The sequence below is a fragment of the Bubalus bubalis genome, chromosome X, assembly GCF_019923935.1.
Source record: "Bubalus bubalis isolate 160015118507 breed Murrah chromosome X, NDDB_SH_1, whole genome shotgun sequence".
Lineage (NCBI taxonomy): Eukaryota > Metazoa > Chordata > Mammalia > Artiodactyla > Bovidae > Bubalus > Bubalus bubalis.
Genome location: NC_059181.1, coordinates 137,416,108 through 137,436,346, shown reverse-complemented (window position 1 = coordinate 137,436,346; position 20,239 = coordinate 137,416,108). Strand labels below are relative to the sequence as shown.

Sequence of the window (20,239 nt, the reverse complement as noted above, 5' to 3'; positions counted from 1 at the left end):
CATACTAGATAAAGAGGGATGTGGAAAAAGATGTGTGTGTGTGTGTTTGTAGTAAAATCTTTCTGATTTAAAAAAAATCAGAATAAAATCTTTCTCTTTACTACAGGCAGTGCTGTAGTAAAGAGCAGAAATCAAGTCTTGAACATTTTTATTAACTTTGCCATCTTTATCTCGTCACCATGTTCATCTCGATATTCATTCGCTGCAGGAATAAGAGTGAATTTGTTCCTTTGAGAGGAGGCCTCATGTTCCACCCCTGGCAAGTATTTAGCAATCATCAGTTTGTTGTTCTTCAGAGAAGGCAATGGCACCCCACTCCAGTACTCTTGCCTGGAAAATTCCATGGACGGAGGAGCCTGGTGGGCTGCAGTCCATGGGGTCACTACGAGTCGGACACGACTGAGCGACTTCACTTTCACTCATTGGAGAAGGAAATGGCAACCCACTCCAGTGTTCTTGCCTGGAGAATCCCCGGGACGGCGGAGCCTGGTGGGCTGCCGTCTCTGGGGTCTCACAGAGTCGGACACGACTGAAGCGACTTAGCAGCAGCAGCAGCAGCAGTTTCTTGTTCTTACCCTACTGAGTGTAGAATTCTGGGAGCCAACTGGCCAACCACTGCTCACTTTCTCCCTTCTTTCACTAGAACTGAGGCCTTGGGTTGGGGCTGGGACCCTGCCTTTGCCCAGAAGAGTTCCTGGGGGGCTGGGAGGCCATTCCCATTCCAAAGGCCTCCCAGAAAATAACTTGGAGGTTTCATCTGCTCGCAAATGGGTTGCGTTTGCTTGAGGTGCCTGTGGCCACCCACAGGGGCAGGAGGCCCTAGACCACCCTTGAACCACCCCTGAGCCACTTCATTCTGTCCCTTGGTCCCCGCCCCTAGGCCTTGAGGGATGGGAGAGTGGGCAATTAGTCTTAACCTCCCCAGATTCCTGATGACCTGACAACAAGGAGGTACTTAAGACATAGATTTAGCAGATAATGCCTTTTTTCCATAATGCCCCCAGAGAGGCTAGTTTAGCTCTGCTGATTTTGTGAGAATCCATGCACAGAAAACACCTGTCTCATTAAGTGACCACTTTCTTGGCGCCACCCTGATCCTAAAAAAAACACGGTAGGCCCAGGCAAATCTAAACCTGATTCTGGAGCTCTGGTCATACACATGCACTTAGCTTCACAGCAGGCAAGAGCTGAAGTGCCAACAAGCCTGTGGCACTTAAGGTTTGGAGAATAGGTAATAATCGGTTCAAGGAGGGCATACCTAGAGGAAGATCTTTCTTCTCCCTCCTCAGCTTAATTGGGGAAGGCTTCCTGGAGGTGAGAGGGCATTTCAAAGGAGGAAAGAGCACATGGGCTGAGCTCTAGGGGCCTTCCAGGCTCGGTGGGACAATGAAGCAGGCATGGGAGCGAGCCAAAGATAAAACAACAAGACACATTTGAGTCGGCACACTCAGTAACTTCCCAGGTTCAGAATTCGTCTCCACGGGTGGCACCAAGGAATGTGTTTTCCAGGAAAGATGTGTATTCTTGCTTCTTTTGTCTTCACTGCTGTCATATGATATTACTGCATAGTTAAATTATGCAATAATACTATTTGCTAAAATTACATAGTAAATGCTGCTGTTGTTATTTTACCCAATCTGAGGACCTTTTTCTTTCTCTTTTACAGTTTTATTGAGGCAATGTTGGCACACAATAAACTGCACATATTTAAAGTGTGCGCTTTGATAATATTTGACATATGTATATACTCATGAAACTAATCACCCCCAAGAGTTTCCTTGCACCCCTTTGCGATCCCTCTTTCTCATCCTGAGCAACTACTTATCTACTTATCTACTTTATGTGACTGTCGATTAGTATGCATTTTTTAATTGAAATGTACAGATCTTCTTTGGCTTATGATAAAGTTACATCCTGATAAACCAGTCGGAAGTTGAAAACACATCTAATACACCTAACCTGCTGAGTGCCATAGCTTAGCCTGCTGCTGCTGCTGCTAAGTCGCTTCAGTCGTGTCCGACTCTGTGCGACCCCACGGGCTGCAGCCCACCAGGCTCCTCCATCCATGGGATTTTCCAGGCAAGAGTACTGGAGTGGGGTGCCATTGCCTTCTCCACTAGCTTAGCATAGCTTACATTAAATGTGCTCAGAATACTTATATTAAATTACAGTTGGGCAAATTCATCTAACACAAAGCTTATTTTATGATAAAGTGTTGAATATCTCATGTAATTTATTGAATACTGTTGTCGTTGAGTCGCTAGGTTGTGTCTGACTCTTCATGACCCCATGGACTGCAGCGTGCCAGGCTCCTCTGTCCATCACTATCTCCCAGAGTTTGCTCAAAGCCATGTCCACTGAGTTGGTGATGCTATCCAACCATCTCATCTCTGTCACCCCCTTCTCCTCCTGCTCACAATCTTTCCCAGCATCAGGGTCTCTTCCAATGAGCTGGCTCTTCGCATCAGGTGGCCAGAGTATTAGTGTTGAGTAGCTCATGTAATGTATTGAATACTGTACTGAAAGTGAAAAACAGAATGGTTGTCTGGGTACAGAATGGTTGTAAGTATATTGGTTGTTTACCCTTATGATCACAGAAGATCAAAATTCAAAATTTGAAGTAGGGTTTCTACTGAATGTGTAACGTTTTTATGCCATTGTAGAGTTGAAAAGTCTCGAGTGAACCATCATTAAGTTGCGGACCGTCTGTATTTGACATAACATTGTGTAAAGTTAAGGTGTACAACATGGTAATTTGATATGATTATATATCATAGTGATAATGAGCAGTTCTATCATTGCGGAATTATCCTCTCTATTTAGTAATTGGAATGATTAAGTTCTAGTCTCTTACCAAGTTTGATGATTGTTAATACAATATTGTTGTTTACATTTACTACACTGTGCATTTGAGTTCTCGGGCTTATTCAGTACTCATTGTAATAGTTTGCGTTTCCTAGAGTTTTATGTAAGTGGAATCATATCAAATGTATTCTCTCCTTCTTTGGCTTCTTTCATCCAGCACATTTATTTTAAGATCCATCCATGTTGTTTTCTACATCAATATTTCATTCTTTTATTGCTAAGTAGAATTTCATTGTCTGGACAATACCATATACTGTTGATCTGTTCATCAGTTGATGGACATTTGGTGGTTGTTTTGATTTTTTTCTAGTTTTTGGCTATTACAAGCAAAGCTTCAGTGAACTTCTTTGTACAAATCTTTCTATGGCTATATGTCTTTTTCTCTTGGTCAAATACCTAGGAGTGGAACGGCTGGATCATACAGTAGTTGTAGGTTCAACTTTTTAAGAAACTATCAATCTGTTTTCCAAAGTCATTGTACCATTTTACAGTTCATCAGCAATTTATTAAAATTCCATTTGTTCCACATCCTTGCTAACATTTGGTGTGGGCAGTCTTAAAATTTTAGTTATTCTAATAGGTGTGCAGTGGTATCTCATTGTGGTTTCAATTTGTACTTCCCTAATGACTGATGACGTAGAACATCTTTTCATGTTGTTATTTGTCATCTATATATCTACTTTAGTAATGTATCTGTTCAATTTTCTGCCCATTTTTAATTGACTTTTTTGTTTTCTTGTAGTTGAGTTTTGAGAATTCTTCATATAGTCTAGGTAGGAGACCTTTATCAGATACATGCTTTGCAAAGAGTTTGTCTGAGTATGTGCCTTATCTTTTCATTCACTTCACAGTGAAGAGCAGAAGTTTTCAATTTTGATAACGTCCAGTCAATTTTGACTTTTATGGATCATGCTTTTGGTGTTGTATCTTGGAATGCTTTACTTAGCCCTAGGTCACAAATATTTTGTCTTACAGTTTCTTTTAGAAGTTTTATAGATTTAGGTTTTACATTTTGGTCTTTGATCAATTTCAAGTTAATTTTTCTCTATGGTGAGCCGTAGAAATCCATTTGATTTCTTTTAAAATATGGGTATCCAGTTATTCCAGCATCACTTGTTGAAAAAGCTATCATTAGTCTAATACAGTTGTCCTTTCATCCAGCTTACGTAAGCTTATTTCTGGACTCTATATTCTGTTGATCTATTTGTTTATCTTTATGCCAGTACCAATTGTTTTGACTACTGTAGCCTTTATAATCATTCTCAAAATCAGATAGTATTAGTCCCCCAACTTTGTTCTTTATTCAAGTTGTTTTTGGGACTTCCCTGGCAGTCCCGTGGTTAAGACTCCGAGCTTTCAATGGAGGGGTCGTGAGTTCAATCCCTGGTTGAGGAACTAGGATTCCACATTCTGCATGGCACAGCCAAAAAAAAAAAAAAAAAGTACGAAGAAACCAAAGTTGTTTTGCCTATTCTAAGTCACTTGCAATTCCATATGAATTTTAGAATCAGATTGTCAATATAATTTTTCATTGATATATTGTTGTTGTTTAGTCACTAAGTTGTGTCTGACTCTTCTGCACCACATGGACTGTAGCCTGCCAGGCCCCTGTGTCCATGGAATTTTCCAGGCAAGAATACTGGAGTGGGTTGCATATAAGTTTCAGATGTACAACATAGTGATTCACAATTTTTAAAAGTTGTATGCTATTTAGAGTTATTATAAAATACTGGCTATATTCCCTGTGCTGTGCAATGTATCCTTATGGATTATTTATAATATCATATTCTTTTAATACTTGAGAATTTATTCTATTTACATTAATTGTTATAACAGATATGTTTAGCTATTATGATCTTATTTTATAATCATGGATGAGCCTGATGCTACTGTCATTTTCAGAAGATGCCTAATCTTTTCATTGATATCCTTCAGTAAAGAGTTCCTTAACCTTACCATGCATTTGCAAAATAGGACCATTTATTATTTGCCCTTCGTTTATACCTATTTTTGGTGCAGTGTTCCATGATTATCATTTTCTAGATGCCAGTCATATCCCTTTTCAACCTTGTCTGTCTAGCAAACAAAAGGCCTCTTTTAAAAAAAGTTATCCTTGAATCCCATTCTCTTGAATCATTTTAGCTCTTAGAACTGATCCAGTGTTTTGAAGTCTTTCCCGAGGGTTCAGTGATCAGACCAGCACCCAATATTCACGGGGTAGAAACACTGTGGTTTGTACAAAGAGAGAGTGCTTTGATGATGACCTGATTGATTAACTGCCCTCTTGATGATGTTTGGAATAAATGACTCTAGCTGGTATGTGTTTTCCTTAGTAGAGGCCTGAAGCAAGAGAAGACAAGTAATATTTAAGCCTGGGGACCTTTGTTCCCTAATTCTATTCTTGTCCCCACCCCTAGACTATAGCCCTCAGATCTAGCAGGATTCGGGGTCTCTATTCCAGAGATTTCACTTGGGCTGAGAATTTACATGGGCTTAGTTCATGAATGCCCAGACCTGTGTTAGAGTCAGGAGAAGATAAAATAGACCTTGATCCCATGAATTTTACAGCCTGTTGGGGAAATAAGACATACACATGAAATAATTAAAGAGAAATTCGAGATTGCCTGGGATTAAGAGATCTTGTGGTGGAATTTAAGGGCTCTGGGAGTTTAGAAGGGGGCCCCATGGGTGTGGGCGCTAGTTATCAGGGCAAAACCAGCTCCATGGATTTGGGGAACTTGGTTGGGACCTTGCTGGATGGGCACTGTTTGATTAACTAAAACAGAGCAGCAAGGGCCTGGCAGGCCTGAGAAACTCCGTGAATGAGCCTGGAATGTTCCCTCAGGGGACCATGAGGAGACCACTGGGCTTGAAGCCCAGGCTTGAGTTGGGAAATCATGGGAAATGAGGCTGAGTAGGTAGGGTGGGGTCAGACTGTGAAAGACCTTTGGAAACCAAGCAGATGAGCTTGGACTGTAAGGCCCTGCTGAGCATGGCTGGTGTGGCCACAGCCATAGATCTAAATGTGTGCCCTGGAGTAGGAGCTGGTGCCGGCTCAGAGGCTGGGGGAGGAGCTCAGCAGAGGCAGGGCCCTGACTGGAACTTACTCTTCCTCATGCCCAGTCAAATGGGCTTTCTGCTGCCCCAGGCCTGGTTAGCTTTTCAAAGACTTTCACATCCCCTCTATACAGCTTCCCAACAGAAACTACAGGCATGGGGAGGAGATGGGGAAGGCCTGCTCCAGGGTTAATGGTATGACGGGAGGCAGAGTCAGCAAGAAACACTCTTTCGCTCACCTGCCCCCCTATTAACCTGCAGAGCCATTCCTTAGGTTAAAGCAGGGTAGCTCCAGATGGCCTTTTAAAATGAAAATGTGTTGAGGAGAGAGGTGACACATTAACCCAGTATCACCCATTAACACATTAACACTAAATGGTTTATTATTTTTGAGTGGTGGGAAGCTGTTCCTGGGGAGGTGGGATGACCTGTGGAGCCCTGACTGCTACTAGGGTCAGTAAGCTTGTGAGAAGCTCTGAGTAGCATGAAATCTATGGTGGAGGGGGCGGGGGAAGCCCGGGGCTGTGAGAGCCATGTGACATGGCATGCCTGTGGTTACATAGCCCATTAATGGCAAAATTGCCTGAGCAGAGTTTTTCCAAACTTTCCCACCCAAGTGCCCCAAACTATTAAATTCTATCTCAGAGACCTAGAAAAACACAGTTTCATAAAAGTTCTTTGAAGTATGGCATTTTTTTTCTATACTGTGAATGCCCGCAATCTACCGCCTGAACATATTTTAATTGACTTCTCAGTGAAGCAACCGAAAGATGAGGGAGGATCCGGGTTTGGATTGTGGCTTTGATTCTGGCTGTCAGGATTGGTCAGCTTTAGCAAGCAGGCTCTGTCCCTGTGGGAGCTGCCTAGGGACAGGTCAGAACTTGAAGTTTCAAGGTTTTAGCCCAAAGTGCTGGAAAAGAAATCCATCACCTCCTGCATGCTCATTCACCCAGTGCCCCCACTGTCTCCTTCCTTGATTCAAACTCATTTAATGGAAAAATCTAAGCCGTTGTACCCTGAGGGGAAGTCATCGGACCTGCTCAGTGGTTAGCTCAGGCCTCATCCTAGCCTTTGGGTGGGCTGGAGACAACAGCGGAACCCAGGAGGCCCTCAAGTCTGTGCCCACAGTTTCCCTAGCCTTCCCGCCTCCCCGGCCTCACCTGGAACATGGAGTACTCTTCAGTTAAAAACAAAACAGCCTCAGAGCCTTCCACCCTCGTGCTGCTCCCCACCCCGCACCGCTTATTTCTGGGTGGCTGAGAACAGAAGAGCTGTCGGTGGAATCTGTCCAGGCCAAACTTGGCCTCCTCTGCAGCCCGAGGGCCCCATTTCTATCCCCACAGCCTGCAGATAGAGACCGTGGTAATAGAGAGAGAATGCCTGGACCAAGTGGACGGCTCGCTATGAATATTCAGGTTTCACTCTGGGAGGCCGCAAGGCTTCATCCACACCCCGGCCTGCCTGCGGTGGGGAGGGAATGAGGGGGGTGCCGGCCTGGAGTGACGAAACCACAGCAGGTAGGGCCCTGGGCGGGGCGGCTGCGCCGGGCGGGGCGGGGCAGCCGACTGGGTGAGGCCCAGATTCCCCAGGCTGATAAGGCAGCCTGTAAACACCCAGCAAGAGGAAGGGGCAGAGGGCAGGCGACCAGATGGCAGGAGAAGGGGGAAACCGGAGCCCAGGCCTAGCTGCAGGAAGTGGGGCTTGATGTGGAAACATCCTGTCCAGCGGGGACTAGATTGGTGGCCAGCAGCGATCGCTCCCTCCACCGCGGAGGCAAGCTCCGCGCTAACTGGGGGTGGCCTGGGCGCTCGGCCAAGAACATGGTTCACGACATCTCCAAAGGATGTGATCAGAGGGTCTCATGAAGGGTTATTCTACCACCTAGCACCGCCGGTGGGCAGGGGCAGCGGGTGGGGAGGAGTGAAATCAGGTCCAAGCCACCCCCATCCCCCCATAGAGAAACCGAGCTGCGGAATCCTCAGAGAGCTTGTGACTTTCGCGGGAAAGTCCTGCTTGTCACCATGCCTGTGAGGAGCATCAGCTGGAACACCTAGTCGCAGCTAGCTAGCTCCCTGCAGCACTCCAAGAAAAATCCGGTATCGGACATGCCAGTCTCTTCCATACTGCAGTGCTTTATAATGAGAACCGCAAAGGGTCAGAGCTGGTGGAGCCTTTTGTGAAGGAAAACCAAATTTACCCACTTCACTTAACAGATGGGGATGCTGGGGTTCAGAGAAGGGCAGGGACCTGGCCATGCTCATGGAGACCTAGGTTAAAGGCCCAGCTCTAGAGCATTTTCTACTCCTACCATGTTGCTTAAGACCCCGCCACCATGCCTCATGCTGCCTTGCACACTCGCCAAACTTCAGCAGTTATGGTTGCTCAGGGTTATGGGGAGGCTGATGGGAGGAAGGGAGCCTTGGAGTCAGAAGTAAGAAGACCTGGAGTGTGGTCTGAGCAGTTCTGTCTTCATCACCCCATAAAGAAACTATACACAGTAGCAGTCACTCACCCTTTTCCCCCAACCTCTGAGCCTCAATTTTGAAGAGACACTTCCTATAGAAGTGTTTTGAGGGGAAAAAACCCCAGCAATATCGTTTAGGCAGATGCGCTAACCCAGCTTACTGGGGGGACTTACATGTGAATAGACCTTACCGCAGAGAATAGGGTGGGCCCAACGATAGGCCCCAGGCCACAGACCTGGCACCTATGAGGTGTTCAGCTCTGACTTTCCATAAATATTTGAGTAAACATGTGAACCAACACCCTGAGATAAGAACCCAGACTTAAATTATGTGTAAGTTGAGAGCCAGTGTGTATTTATGGGGCAGGGACCATGCCTAGGCCACTCCGGGTCTGGAGCCAGGAGCCTTCTGGAAACAGGCTCCTAAGGTACAGGAATAGAGGCAGACTCCTTCATCACCAGAAACTTCATCACTCCTACTCCACAGTACTTATCCTCCACAAGGGCTCAACTCATCTCCATTTGGGTGCATCTTTGCCCAGGGAATTAGGTTTCACCTATCACATGGAGCCTGAAAGGGACTGGGACATGGGAAGCCTTAGTTGAAGGATCTTACAGGGGCTCTGAGCCTTCAACCCTGGGTGTAGAATTAGGACTCTGAGCAGATGGTCGCCAGCATGGGGCTGCATGGGAAGAGCACAGACATTGAGGTCACACAGACCTGGGTCTCACTTGTGCTGTTTGTAAAATGGAACTATTAAAACAGGATTACTACCAAAGTACATGTAACTGAAAACAAAGTTCAAAGACCACAGTAGTTGGAAATAAACCTGGCTTCAAACCTGGGCTCTGCCAGCGACTAGCTACTTTGGGATGTTGTAAGAATGAAAACAGATAGCCTATGGAAAGTGCCTGGCGTGACATCAAGCCCACGCTCATACCCAGTAGATGTAAATCTGTGCTGTCCTGTCTCCCTGTAATGGTTACTCTTTGGTCCCCTACCCCAGAAGCAGAGGAAGCAGCCTGGAGTGATATCCGAGGGCTCAAAAGGAAAACCTTGCCCGCTTTAAACAAGCACCCATGCCCCCCTGCCCCTCCTGCCACAGGTCCACGGCCGAGGCCATGGTGGCCACACCCACCACCCTGGGCCCAGCCCTAGCTCAGATTGGTGCCAACCCCGCAAGCACCGGCCCTCAGCTGGCAGCAATCTCAAGCGCTTCCACCTCCTCTGCTCAGTCAGATGAGCTTTCCAAACACGTGCCACCAGTTCTGAGTTGGGCTCGTAACCAAGCCCTGGCCCTGGGTTTGCACTGCAGATGTAGGGAGGGGCTGGCAGGGGCCCAGGTGCACATCCAGATGTTGTCTCTGATGCTTCCTTGGCATCTTCCATACCAGCTGTGAAGCAGTATTCACTCCAACTCGCGGGGCAGAGCAGGCAGTCCCCTCACGGGCGATGGGTCCTATGGCAGGGGTGCTGGCTCTTTTTGGCCCTGGAGGCATAGAGGGAGAGGGCAGAGGGCAAAGCCAGATTGCTGTCTTGACAGGAGGCCTGCTTGGTCTGGACTCTTGGTCAAAAGCCCAAGAAGATGATCTCTCAGAGCCGAGGGAGGTAGCAAGACCATCTTCCAATCCATTTTTGTTGGTCTTCTCAGAGCCACCATTTCTATGGGTCCCCTTAGCTCTGCTCACTGCTACTTGAACCTCATGGAACAATATTACCACAGGGGGCTGAGATGGTTGCATCTACCCACTATGAGGACCTCATCCCAAGCACTGAGGCTTCTAGAACCATTGTCATGTACTTCTAACCTGTCTTCAGGAGAACTAACAACTGGGCAGACGTGCAGAGCCTCAGGCGGCTACTGCTCCTCTGACCCATGGCCTTGGGTCACCTGCCCTGGTCCCTTGTGGGCATCCAGCCCCACTGCTAGGAGCACCACCTTGCAAAGGCAACTGGGAGGCATTTACAAGTAGAAGTCACCACACCAAATCAGCAGTGGCCATGGAATGTGATAGCTTCCTGTTCCATCACCTAGAAAATGCCACCACCCTTGACTCACATGTAATAGAATACTTTGCTCTCCATTTTTGCCTCTGTCTCTCAGTGCTAGGGACAAAATCATGCAAAGTTATGATGTGCCATTCATTTCAGTGTCACCTGCTCCTCCGAAATAACCCCTGTAGTTGGCCTGGTTTCCCCAGGCATTCTTGCTTCAACACGTCTCTGCATGTGAAGCCGCCCAGGGCTAGCCCTCAGCCCAGGTGGACATTGACCTCAGCATTTACAGCCCAGTCTTTTACCCAGCAGGCGCACTCTGCTCCCCGAGGTGATCACCAGGTGAAGTGATGAGCTCATGTCTACGTATCTGCTAACAGGAGAGGGTTTATGGAGGCACTCCACCTCCTACCCAGGTCCTGGCTCTCCTGGCCCAAACAGGGTGGCAGAAGAGCTGCTGGGGCGTCCCCTTGTGTAGACAACTGTCTCCTCAGCCTTCCTGTGAGGGATTGTCCCCACTCACTCGCAGGGCCCCTCCCTTCTCTGCACTCTCTGACCTGTGTGGGGCAGGGGCGGGGCTGGGAGGGCCAGCAGGCCCTGAAGGGGAAACTGCTGAAACCCCTGGGACAGGAAGTGGCAGAGAGGGGCTGTTTCCTCTGGCAGAGCAGGGGTGCGGGGAGGGCTGGCCCTGTCTCCTGCCTGTCTGCTGTGGGCTCTGGGAGCCAAGGAGAGCTGAGAGTCCCTCTCTCCCTTCCTCTACCCACCCCCAACCCCTGCAGTAGAAGCTCCTGGACCACTGAGGTGGGGGTGCTTCCTCAGAGGAGGCCGTCTTCATTTTGAAGGGAGAAGAATTCAGAGAGAAGGGCAGCAGAAGGGAAGGGTCGGGGGGACAGGTGGGTATAAATGAGGGGACCCATATGGTAGGGAAAACCACAGCTGAGGAGGGGTGCCTTCTGTGAGGTCTTGTTCTGAGAGAAAATGATCAGAATGGTGCCTGCTCAAAAGTATGTGAGTTGGACATGCAGGACACTGCTGAGTCTCTAAATCACAGGGCCAGAAAGGGCCTGAGGCCATGCCGGCCAACCCCCCCACCCCCCTCCACCCCACCCCCACCCCTTGTTGTGCGGCTGAGGAAACTGAGATCCACAAAGCAAAAGTGACTTACTCAAGGTCACATCGTGGGCCAGAACATTCTGATGAAAATCTAGAGTTTGTATTTGATGTTCCACGGCTCCCTCCAGGCACCTCTGAGTCTGTGACATTCTTCTCTGAAAGGAACTTGATGAATGTATTCCCTCTGAAGGGGAGTGAAGCCTTTAGTCCAGGAGTCAGCAAACTTTTCTTTCAAAGGACCACACAGTAAATCATGTAGGCTTTATGGCCCATGGGAACTCTGTCACAACAACTCATGATGCAAAACCCACCCAGACAACACATAAACGAATGCGTGTAGCTGCGTGTCAATAAAACTTTCTTTGTGGACACTGAAATTTGAACTTCATATAATACTCCTGTGGCATGAAATATCATTCTTCTTTTGACTTTTTCCCCCCAATCATTAAAACAAAGTGTAAAAACCATCCTTAGCTCACCAACCACACAAAAACAGATGGTGGCATGAATTTAGCACGTAAAGCATGAAGAAGAGGAGGTGGTGAGGGAGGTGAGCCTTCATCAGGTGAGGGGAGAGCAGGTAGAGCTTTGAACAGGGTGTGATATTTGTAGTTCCGGATGGGAATTGGAGCTGCAGAAATTGGGGAAGGGCATATCGGGCCTGGGGGACGGTGTGAACAAAGGCGCGGAGGTGGGGAAATAATTGCAAGAGTTAACTGTGTTCTGCACAAGTGTGGCCTGGTTGTTTGCCAGCCCTGAGTCTCAGGCTGCTGTCTGTCACCGGAGGAAAGGGTTGGCTCTTTTGAGGCTGCCTAGAGACAGTGAGGAGGAGAGGAAGAAAGGTCACCTAGGAGTCACAGCAACTAGCTGTGTGAGCTTGAGCAAGTCACTTCTTCCTCGAGAACCCTGCAGCCAGATGACAGGAAGGATGGATGCGCTGATCTTTCAGGGCCTTTTTAACGTTCACATCCTGAGACTGAATCAAGGAGAGGCTTTCAGTTGTGTGGGGAGGAGTCCTAGGAGCTCACAGTGACACCGGGGCTCAAGCTGCCCTCCCTGCCTGCCTACCCCCACCCATGGGCTCTTTTCCACTTTATCCCTTGTGCACGGGATGCTGGACTGCCCCTTGCTTCTGCTCACCTGGAAAGTGTCCCACAGGGGAAGGAGGCATTTGGAAGAAAGCAGGTCTCAACCTGGAGCCGCCCCTCCCAACTGGGGGAGCCCTCAATCTGAGCGGGGAGCCTCTGCATTTGTTTCTAGGACACGTGCTGGGAGTGACCTCAACAAAGAACACTGTCCCTCCAATAAAAGTTATCTGACTTAATATCCTGTTGGTATCTACTCACAGATTGCCCCAGCTTCTAAAAAAAACCACTAGTAACTTTAATTAGTCTCTGGTCAGTGTGTCTGTCCACGCCCCGCCCTGCTGCCATGGAAGCAGGTAGACTTCCTAGGGGCAGGGGTCGGGTGGCAGAGCATCTTCCGTTCAGCACATGTGGCTTTCCTGCCACAGTGTTCAGAATGCAAGCCTCACCAGGCCAGGCCTGTTCCTCTGGCCACTGAAGGCTCATGGAAACTCCTCCTGCCAGGGGATGTGTGTAGATGTGTGTGTTTAGCAGAAAATGACTCTCTGGGCTGTCTTTTGTTCCATCATTAATCCTGGTTTTTTTAAGATCATCCCGACTTCAAAATGTCCGAACTGAACTCATGTTCTTACCATACTTCCTGCCTTAATCTCTGTCTTTTTACCATTCTCATGGGAAGAACTGGCTGCAACCTTGGGGTCTCTACAAGTCTATATGACCCCACCCTCTGTCATTTTATCCCTTCAGGGTGGACCTGGGAGTCACCTCCTTGGTTCCAGCCACCCATCTGGTCCCCTTCCATCTCCTCCACTCAGTCAGATCAAACTGATCTTCCTAGAAAACTGCTTGTTTTGTGCCCCTGCCTTGCTCAAGAATCAACAGCGACTTTCAGTTGCTTTCTGGATCGAGGCCTATGCACTCATCCTCCTGATTTCTCTGTGGTCCCCCCACCAGCCAATCTCATACACACCCTCCCCATAGTCAAACTTGTTTCTGCTCTCTACCATGTTTGATAATTGTTGGTTATGTCCCCCTCAGTGTCCATTTCATCCCACTACCTCCATTTCCCTTTCTTCCTGTCCATCTAGGTAGAGATATCATGAATGCTTAATGCATGACCTCAGCCTGAAAGACACAAATCTGACCCGGAAATCTAAAAACACACTTGGAATGTAACAGAGCTTTCACCTATGTTAACTTGCTGGCTTTCCACGACGACCCTTTGTGCTAGGGAGAGTGTCCCCATTTCACAGAGGAAGAAGGTGACCTACCTAAGCCCCAAGGCAAAGCTTCTCGCCTGTGCCCTTACAGTTTGCAGAAACTTCTGAGGTCTTCACCTAGGCTGTTGCTGGCAGTGCACCCGCCTGGGGGTTCAGGAGCTGCCTCAGACTTGGCTTTGGCCTTGTTCCTGCAGCCTGTCCTCCCCATCACTGACTTGTTCTTCTCTTCCCCTTCCCAGAGTACTCCGCCTCCTCCTGGTTCCTGGAGCTCTGGAGATGAGGGTGTGGTGGCTTCAGGCACCTCCAGGGGGTGCTCTTTCAGCTTTCTCAGGCCAGGCCCCTGGGAGTCAGGGCAGCTGAGAAAATAGGTTCCCTTTGACATAACCCTTCCCCCACCTCTCCTCGCCTACTGGGGCTTCTGTAGTGCTCTTCTTGCCACATAACCACAACCCAGAGGGCTGGGGCCGGGTGGAGGTGGTGAGGACAAGGGACTGGGAGCACCCCTCCAACCACAGCTGCCTGTCCCTCCTGCAAGGCCCCCAACCTTAGCAAAGGAGCCAGCCCCCTCCAAGGCGACAGCTGGCAGCCTGCAGCCCACCCTATGTTCTAGAGCCATGGGGGCACTTCTGGGAGCTTAATGGGGTCCCCAGTCCCCTTTGGTCTCTGGGAGGTCACCTGGAACTTGTCATCTGAATGAGTGTGTTTTAATTTTCAAAGCACTTTCCCACCACCATCTTCATTCACCCGAGACAGCCTGGTGAGCCCCTACTAGGCCTGGATTCCCCTCAGCCCTCACCCACTTTAAGGATGACAGAAAGCACAACTCAGAAAGATGGCTGACTTCTCTGTGGGCCCACCTCTTGTTGGGATGCAGCCCGGAGAAGGCTGGTGGGTCTCCTGGAGAAAGAGGAGCATGCGTCACTGTGCTTGCAGCCTGGAGCCTTAACTGCCCCTCCATGGGGCAAGCTGTGGGGCTGGGAAGGCAGGAGCAAGCTTGCAGCTGACAAAGGGCAGGGACAGTGGGAGAAGAGCTCCAGGCCTGCCCCACCGTGAGAGCTCTGACAAACCCTACGAGGAATCAGGCAGTGACCGAGGGCCAAGGAAGGAAACTGGGTTTCTTGTAAATGAGCACAGAGAAACCCCAATCAACAGAGCTTGCAAAACATTTATTTTTTTCCCTCCCTCTTCCTGATTTCATCTCAGATGGAGGGGGTGGTAGAAGGCAGGAATAGAGGAGAAGAAGCTGACAAAATCGCTGTGGCAAGGCCCCCTTCACTGGGCATTTTGCTCAAGGAGGGAGGTTCGGCTGGCTGATTGGAGTCCAGCCCTAGTTGGACCAAGATTGTAGGGGAGTCCCACACTTGGGCTACTTCTGCTTGGTCCATGGCTACAGACTGGACCCCTGGGTGTGAACTTCTGTCTCTTAAACACACGCCACTGATCACGTGGTGCCGCATGCAAATATGCTGCTTGATGACTATTAGCCGGAGGAGGGGCTGTTTTTAAGTGGAGGGTACAGCTATTCCTGGGGTAGTTTCCACTTTGTTTGTGGTTGTGGGGGAGGGGTGTTGAGGGAGTGGGAAATGGCATGAAGGAAATTGTCACTTCCTTTCCAGAGAATTCCAGAAAGGTTTCAGGGAGGACGGGGTATTTCAGGAGTGAGGGCTGGCTGTGAGAGGACGAGGAACGTGAGAACGCTGCTCTGCGGGCCTGGCTGACCATCTGGCCCCCATGTTTGCTGGCGTGTGTGAAAATGCCACGGGTGTTATTAGCGATTCTGTGAGAGCCATTGGCTCGGCTGAGCGGCTGTAGATTTAAACTTGCTCCACGGAGACTGCGGACGTGGCTTTCACATTGGGGCTGTTTCCTGTGGAGGAGGCCCCAATGGGTGAGTGCTGGACACCGCTTGACGTGTTCCAGTGACAGCCCCAGAGAGGGTCTGAAGGGGGCCCAGCTGTGATGACGCAGAAGCAGCCCAAACCACTTCTATTTTGCTATTTTGGTTTTGAAATGCAGTCACAACCACAGAGAGCCAGAGGTGTGCATTTGCAAGCCCGGGATGTGGGCGCCCTCGCTTGCTTGCTCCCTCCTGTGGTGTGCCTGCACACACACACGTTCACACACACACACACACGTTCAGTAGCTGGGGCCAGCCATATGCTCTCACAGAGGCTTTGCTTTCAGCCCAAGCAAGACAGGCCCTGGGAGCTAGGGATACTGCAGTGGCCTCAAAGGGAGCAGAGCTCTTGCCACTCTGGGCGTGGACTTTGACTGGAGCCAGCTTTGAGCTTTGCAATGAAGGGGTGGGGTGGGAGGATCTCAGCATCGGTTACTACGGGTTACCAGGTGAGCCCAGGGTCCTTGTGGACCTCCCTAGCCCCCCACTCACCGATAAGGCAGTGTCCAGGCCTCTAGGCAGCTGAGTCTGTGTCCCAGAGCGTCTCTGAGGACGCCAGAGAGGGGAGCCCCTGTGAGGGCCTCTCTGGCCTCCAGCAGGGCGGGCCTTCTGTGCTGGTGGCTTCTTTGGTTTCAGGTTCCTGGGAGAGGGAGGTTATTTTGAGGGACTTGGGGGAGAGTGAGTGAACATGCAAATGACTGCTCCCCACCTCTCACTTTCAAATCCTCAAACATCTGAAGGGGGAAGGGTGAAACCTTCTGGACTGGAAGGTTCCATAAGGGTGAAGGGAGAGTTTTCTTAGCCTTGACCAAGAGAGTAGGACAGCCAATCCCGCCCTACACACACACACACACACACACACACAGAGTTCACCTTAGCTTCAGACTTGAAGAATCCTGAATTTGGATACTGAGATGTGCTGATACTTAAAGAAGGCAACTGGATTTGCCTTTCTTTTATTTCAAATCTCTCTTTGCATTGATGGCTAAGGGCTCCATCCAGTCTAGTGCAGAGCTGCCTTCCCTCTCCTACCACACCCCCCCTAGCAGAGTGGGCCCTGGGGGCTCACCCCTAGGATGCATGGGCCACATACACATTCTGCTCTGGCATGCTCTCCCTGGGAAGCAAGAGGATTTTGAATTTTCCATGTCAGGGGGCTGGGCGGTGGTGGCCGCTAGGCCCCGCCCCAGCCCACTTCTCCACAGCCAGCCTCTGCCAGCCGACAGCAGCTAGTATTAGCTCGAGCTTGCCATTCTCAGGAAGGCAGGCCTGGAGGAGGAGGAACCGACGACTGTGCTTGTGGCTCTGCTGGCCCGACCAGGACCAAAGCCCTTTGACACACAGAGGCTCTCACGCACTTGTCCCCACACCCGGCACATACATATATATCTGCAGTGTGCTCGCACACCCACAGGGAACTCCCTCCCCAACTCCTGCTCCTGGTTGTAAATTACCATGCAAAAATACACAGACATAGCACACACACAGGGCACAAGTTTCTCTCTTTCCTGTAATCTAGACCACTGGACACCCACCCCACACCCAGTATACACATGCGTATACTCACAGGCCAGAGAACACACCCCACCTCACTGGTACCGATTGACCAGTGTCATTCATTCATGTGATCGTTCCACCAACACACATTGGGCATCTACCACATGCTAAGCTTGATCAGTGAGCAGCACCGGCGTCCCTGCCCTCAGCGAAGCGGCTTTCTAATGGGGGAGGTAAGGAAGGCGCCCAGAAGTTCCCCAGGCAGAGAGCTCACAAACATCAAACACTGATCTGCGAAGAGAAGCCAAAGCGATGAGCAAACCTGCAGGGAAAGGCCATGGCGAAATGACCTTGGAGGGAGAGGGGCAGACACAGGAGTTTCATGTTTAGACAAAGTGGGATTAGGTGAAAGTGATCACCTTTCATTTGATTAGTATGAGAACGCTTCCTGGGGGCAGACAGCCGGCCTGTGGGAGGGCGGGAGCTGCGGAATGCAGGCCTTGGGGCGCTTTGGCTGGGGGAGACAGACCTTCCAAGCATAAATGGCCCTGGAAGGCCTCTCTGGGAGGCCACAGACACCCGGTCACGTGGGTCATGTGCAGGTGGGGTGGGGTGGGCGCCGGTGGTGGAAGGCCGTCCTAGCCTCGCTGTGCTGGGCCTCTCATTCACCCGAAGGGAAACTCAGACCTGCCAGGTTGAGTCGAATGACTTAAAGTTTTTTGGTTGGGGGTGGGTGGCAAGGTGTGGGGGTGAGTGTGGGGGTGGGCAGAGGGCGGAGTCAGCCCTGTGGGCTAACGGAAAGGAAGTGGAAGAGGCCTGGGTGTCTTCTGTGGGGGAGAGTGGTCATCTGGGAGGGTCATCCATGGTCCCCCTCCCTTTCCTCCCCTTTGCCCCTCTCTGAAGTTCCTCATTTCTTCCTGGGCCAGGAGAAGGTTTTGCCACCCTGGCACTGGCAAAGGAGTGCCAAGGAGGCAGGGGTCTAGTGTGTGGCTCCTCCTCTGGTGCATGGAGCTGGTTCTTCAGGTGCTCGTGATTGAACCAAGCCGATCATAGGCCCACCACACCAACACACATGTGGACACCACACAAAGCCAAACCCTCGAGGCCAGAGCCATGGTACCTGGAGATGGAGAAGCCTGAGTGTTAGGGTGGAGACGCTGAGAATGCTTTGGTGGGAGGGGCGTGGGAGGGGAGCTGGGGCTTTGGGAGCCAGGCCGGGGTGCGGCACCGACGACTTGAGAAGGGCAGGGAGCACAGGAAACAATCAGAGGCCCAGTGACATGTGAGCGCCAGAGGTGCAGACTATGAGTGCCAGAGGCATTCTGGGAGAGGAGAGACATGTGGGCTGCAGCAGACAGATTTCCTGGAAAAGGGGGCCCTGAGCTGGCCCTGGAGGATGGGGAAGGTTCCTGTGGTCCCCTCCCCCAGCTGGGGCTCTCCCAGGGTGACAGTTCACTCTTGAAACTGAAACCAAAGCTAAACCAAGAGCCCAAGCCACATACAGCACAGAGGCCATTGTGCCCGGCATCCCCAGCGGGTGGTGGTGGCTGGGTGGTGACTAGAGCAGGGCATGTGGCCCCCCCGGCCCTCTGACATCAGGCTCTCTGGAGGCGTGGCCGAGTCTGAGAGTGCCATCCGCTGTCACTGGCTCTGACAACACAACCCTTATAGTGAGAGATCACTTCCTCTGTGGACTCTGCCCTTCAGAACTAAGCGGCCCCTACTCCCAAGGTGGACTAAGTCAGGCAGAGTCTAGAAGACCATCCTGTGCACCGGGATATCCCCACCCCAGATCCGTCACAGGGGTCCTTTCCCCAGCCAAGGGAATTGTGGGGTTCTTCACGTTCCATCCACAAGGCCACTCGGGCTGCCCTGGCTTCCCCTATGGCCACACCCTGGGGATTAATCTTCAGGGCGGAGAGTGCACCAAGTCCCGCTGTGTCTCATCTTGTCCACATAGGGCAGTAAGTGAGGGAGACTACGTATCTTTGGGGTCCGCTCAGGTGTAGGTCCCCGTGACCCGACTGGCACCAAGGCTCAGCCCTTCTGTTCCCACTGTCTTCCCCTTTTCCTGCTGTCCCTCTTCCGGCAGTCTGTCCTGGGAACAGGACCCAAGGAAGGTGACTGGCTCACTGCCCCCATCTCTCCCTTCTCCATAGGTCGCTCCTGCGCTTGGCCCAGCCCAGCATGCAGCCTTGAACCTGGGTTAGGCCACCGCCTACTCCAGTTCTCTACAGCCCCTATTGTACTGTGACTCAAGGAGTAGGTGCTAGGCTCAAGGTATCTGAATAGCATCTTTTCATCAAGGAAACACCGCGGCTCCAGTGGGCCCTGCAGGCCCCACAGTCAGCTCTCTGACAAGACAGCATGGCTGTTGCCCTGCAGCCCAGTGACCTGATCTTTGAGTTTGCAAGCAACGGAATGGATGACATCCACCAGGTATGGCCCCAGAGAACAGAGCCTGGTCAGCCAGCACAGATGATCAGATAGATAAAGACAGGCAGGCAGATAGCCAGTAAGCTGGCCAGCTGGCTAGCTACCAGTCAGCAAACACTGATCAAGCACCTACTAGGTTCAAGGCATGGCGGCTGTGGGCCAGGCAGACTGTGCCATCAGCTAGTCCCATGTGGCCAGGCAGTAGTCATCGGGCGGTCACTTAGTGAGCTGGTTTGGCCAACATGCAATTACAGGGCACGCGTAGTTTCCAAGTCAGCCAAGTAGCTGCTATGCACACTAGCTGATCTGTCAACCAGCAACGGGGGGCCGAGTGCACACGTGTACACTGACCTCCGTGTGCGTTCTCTGGCCACTTCACCCCATGTCATAGTGAGAAAGGTGCTGAGACAACCACACAGTAGGACGGAGAAATGCCAGCTGGCACCGCAGGGTACAGTCCATCCCCTGGCACCTTCAGACTCCTGTCCTGGCATGGTTGACAGGCCCTTCCATAACCATCTTTTCAACCACCATCTAAGGATTCAGAATAAACTGGAAATTGGGTCCTCTGGTCGGAGGAAATTGGGAACTAGGACAGAATTCTGGCAC

At 50.5% G+C, this 20,239-nt stretch overlaps 1 protein-coding gene and 1 long non-coding RNA gene across 4 annotated transcripts in view; one reads left to right on the top strand and one right to left on the bottom strand.

Annotated features, from left to right (window-relative positions):
• Positions 1–20,239, top strand: part of ELF4 (E74 like ETS transcription factor 4) — a 37,437-nt gene that overhangs the window by 5,464 nt on the left and 11,734 nt on the right. For 2 of the 3 annotated variants that reach the window (XM_044937007.2, XM_006065660.4), the window contains one exon: positions 19,354–19,633. In XM_044937007.2, coding sequence (XP_044792942.1) covers positions 19,562–19,633 — 72 coding nt within the window. In that variant the 5' untranslated portion in view covers positions 19,354–19,561. Of the gene's footprint in view, positions 1–17,758; positions 17,889–19,353; positions 19,634–20,239 lie in introns of those variants that run through there. The other variant, XM_045164439.1, reaches the window with a different exon arrangement.
• LOC123331871 lies at positions 15,490–17,403 on the bottom strand. Its single transcript, XR_006548676.1, has 3 exons — positions 17,265–17,403; positions 16,190–16,337; positions 15,490–15,667 (listed from the first exon to the last, which is right to left on the bottom strand). It is a non-coding gene; the product is annotated as an uncharacterized LOC123331871 (long non-coding RNA).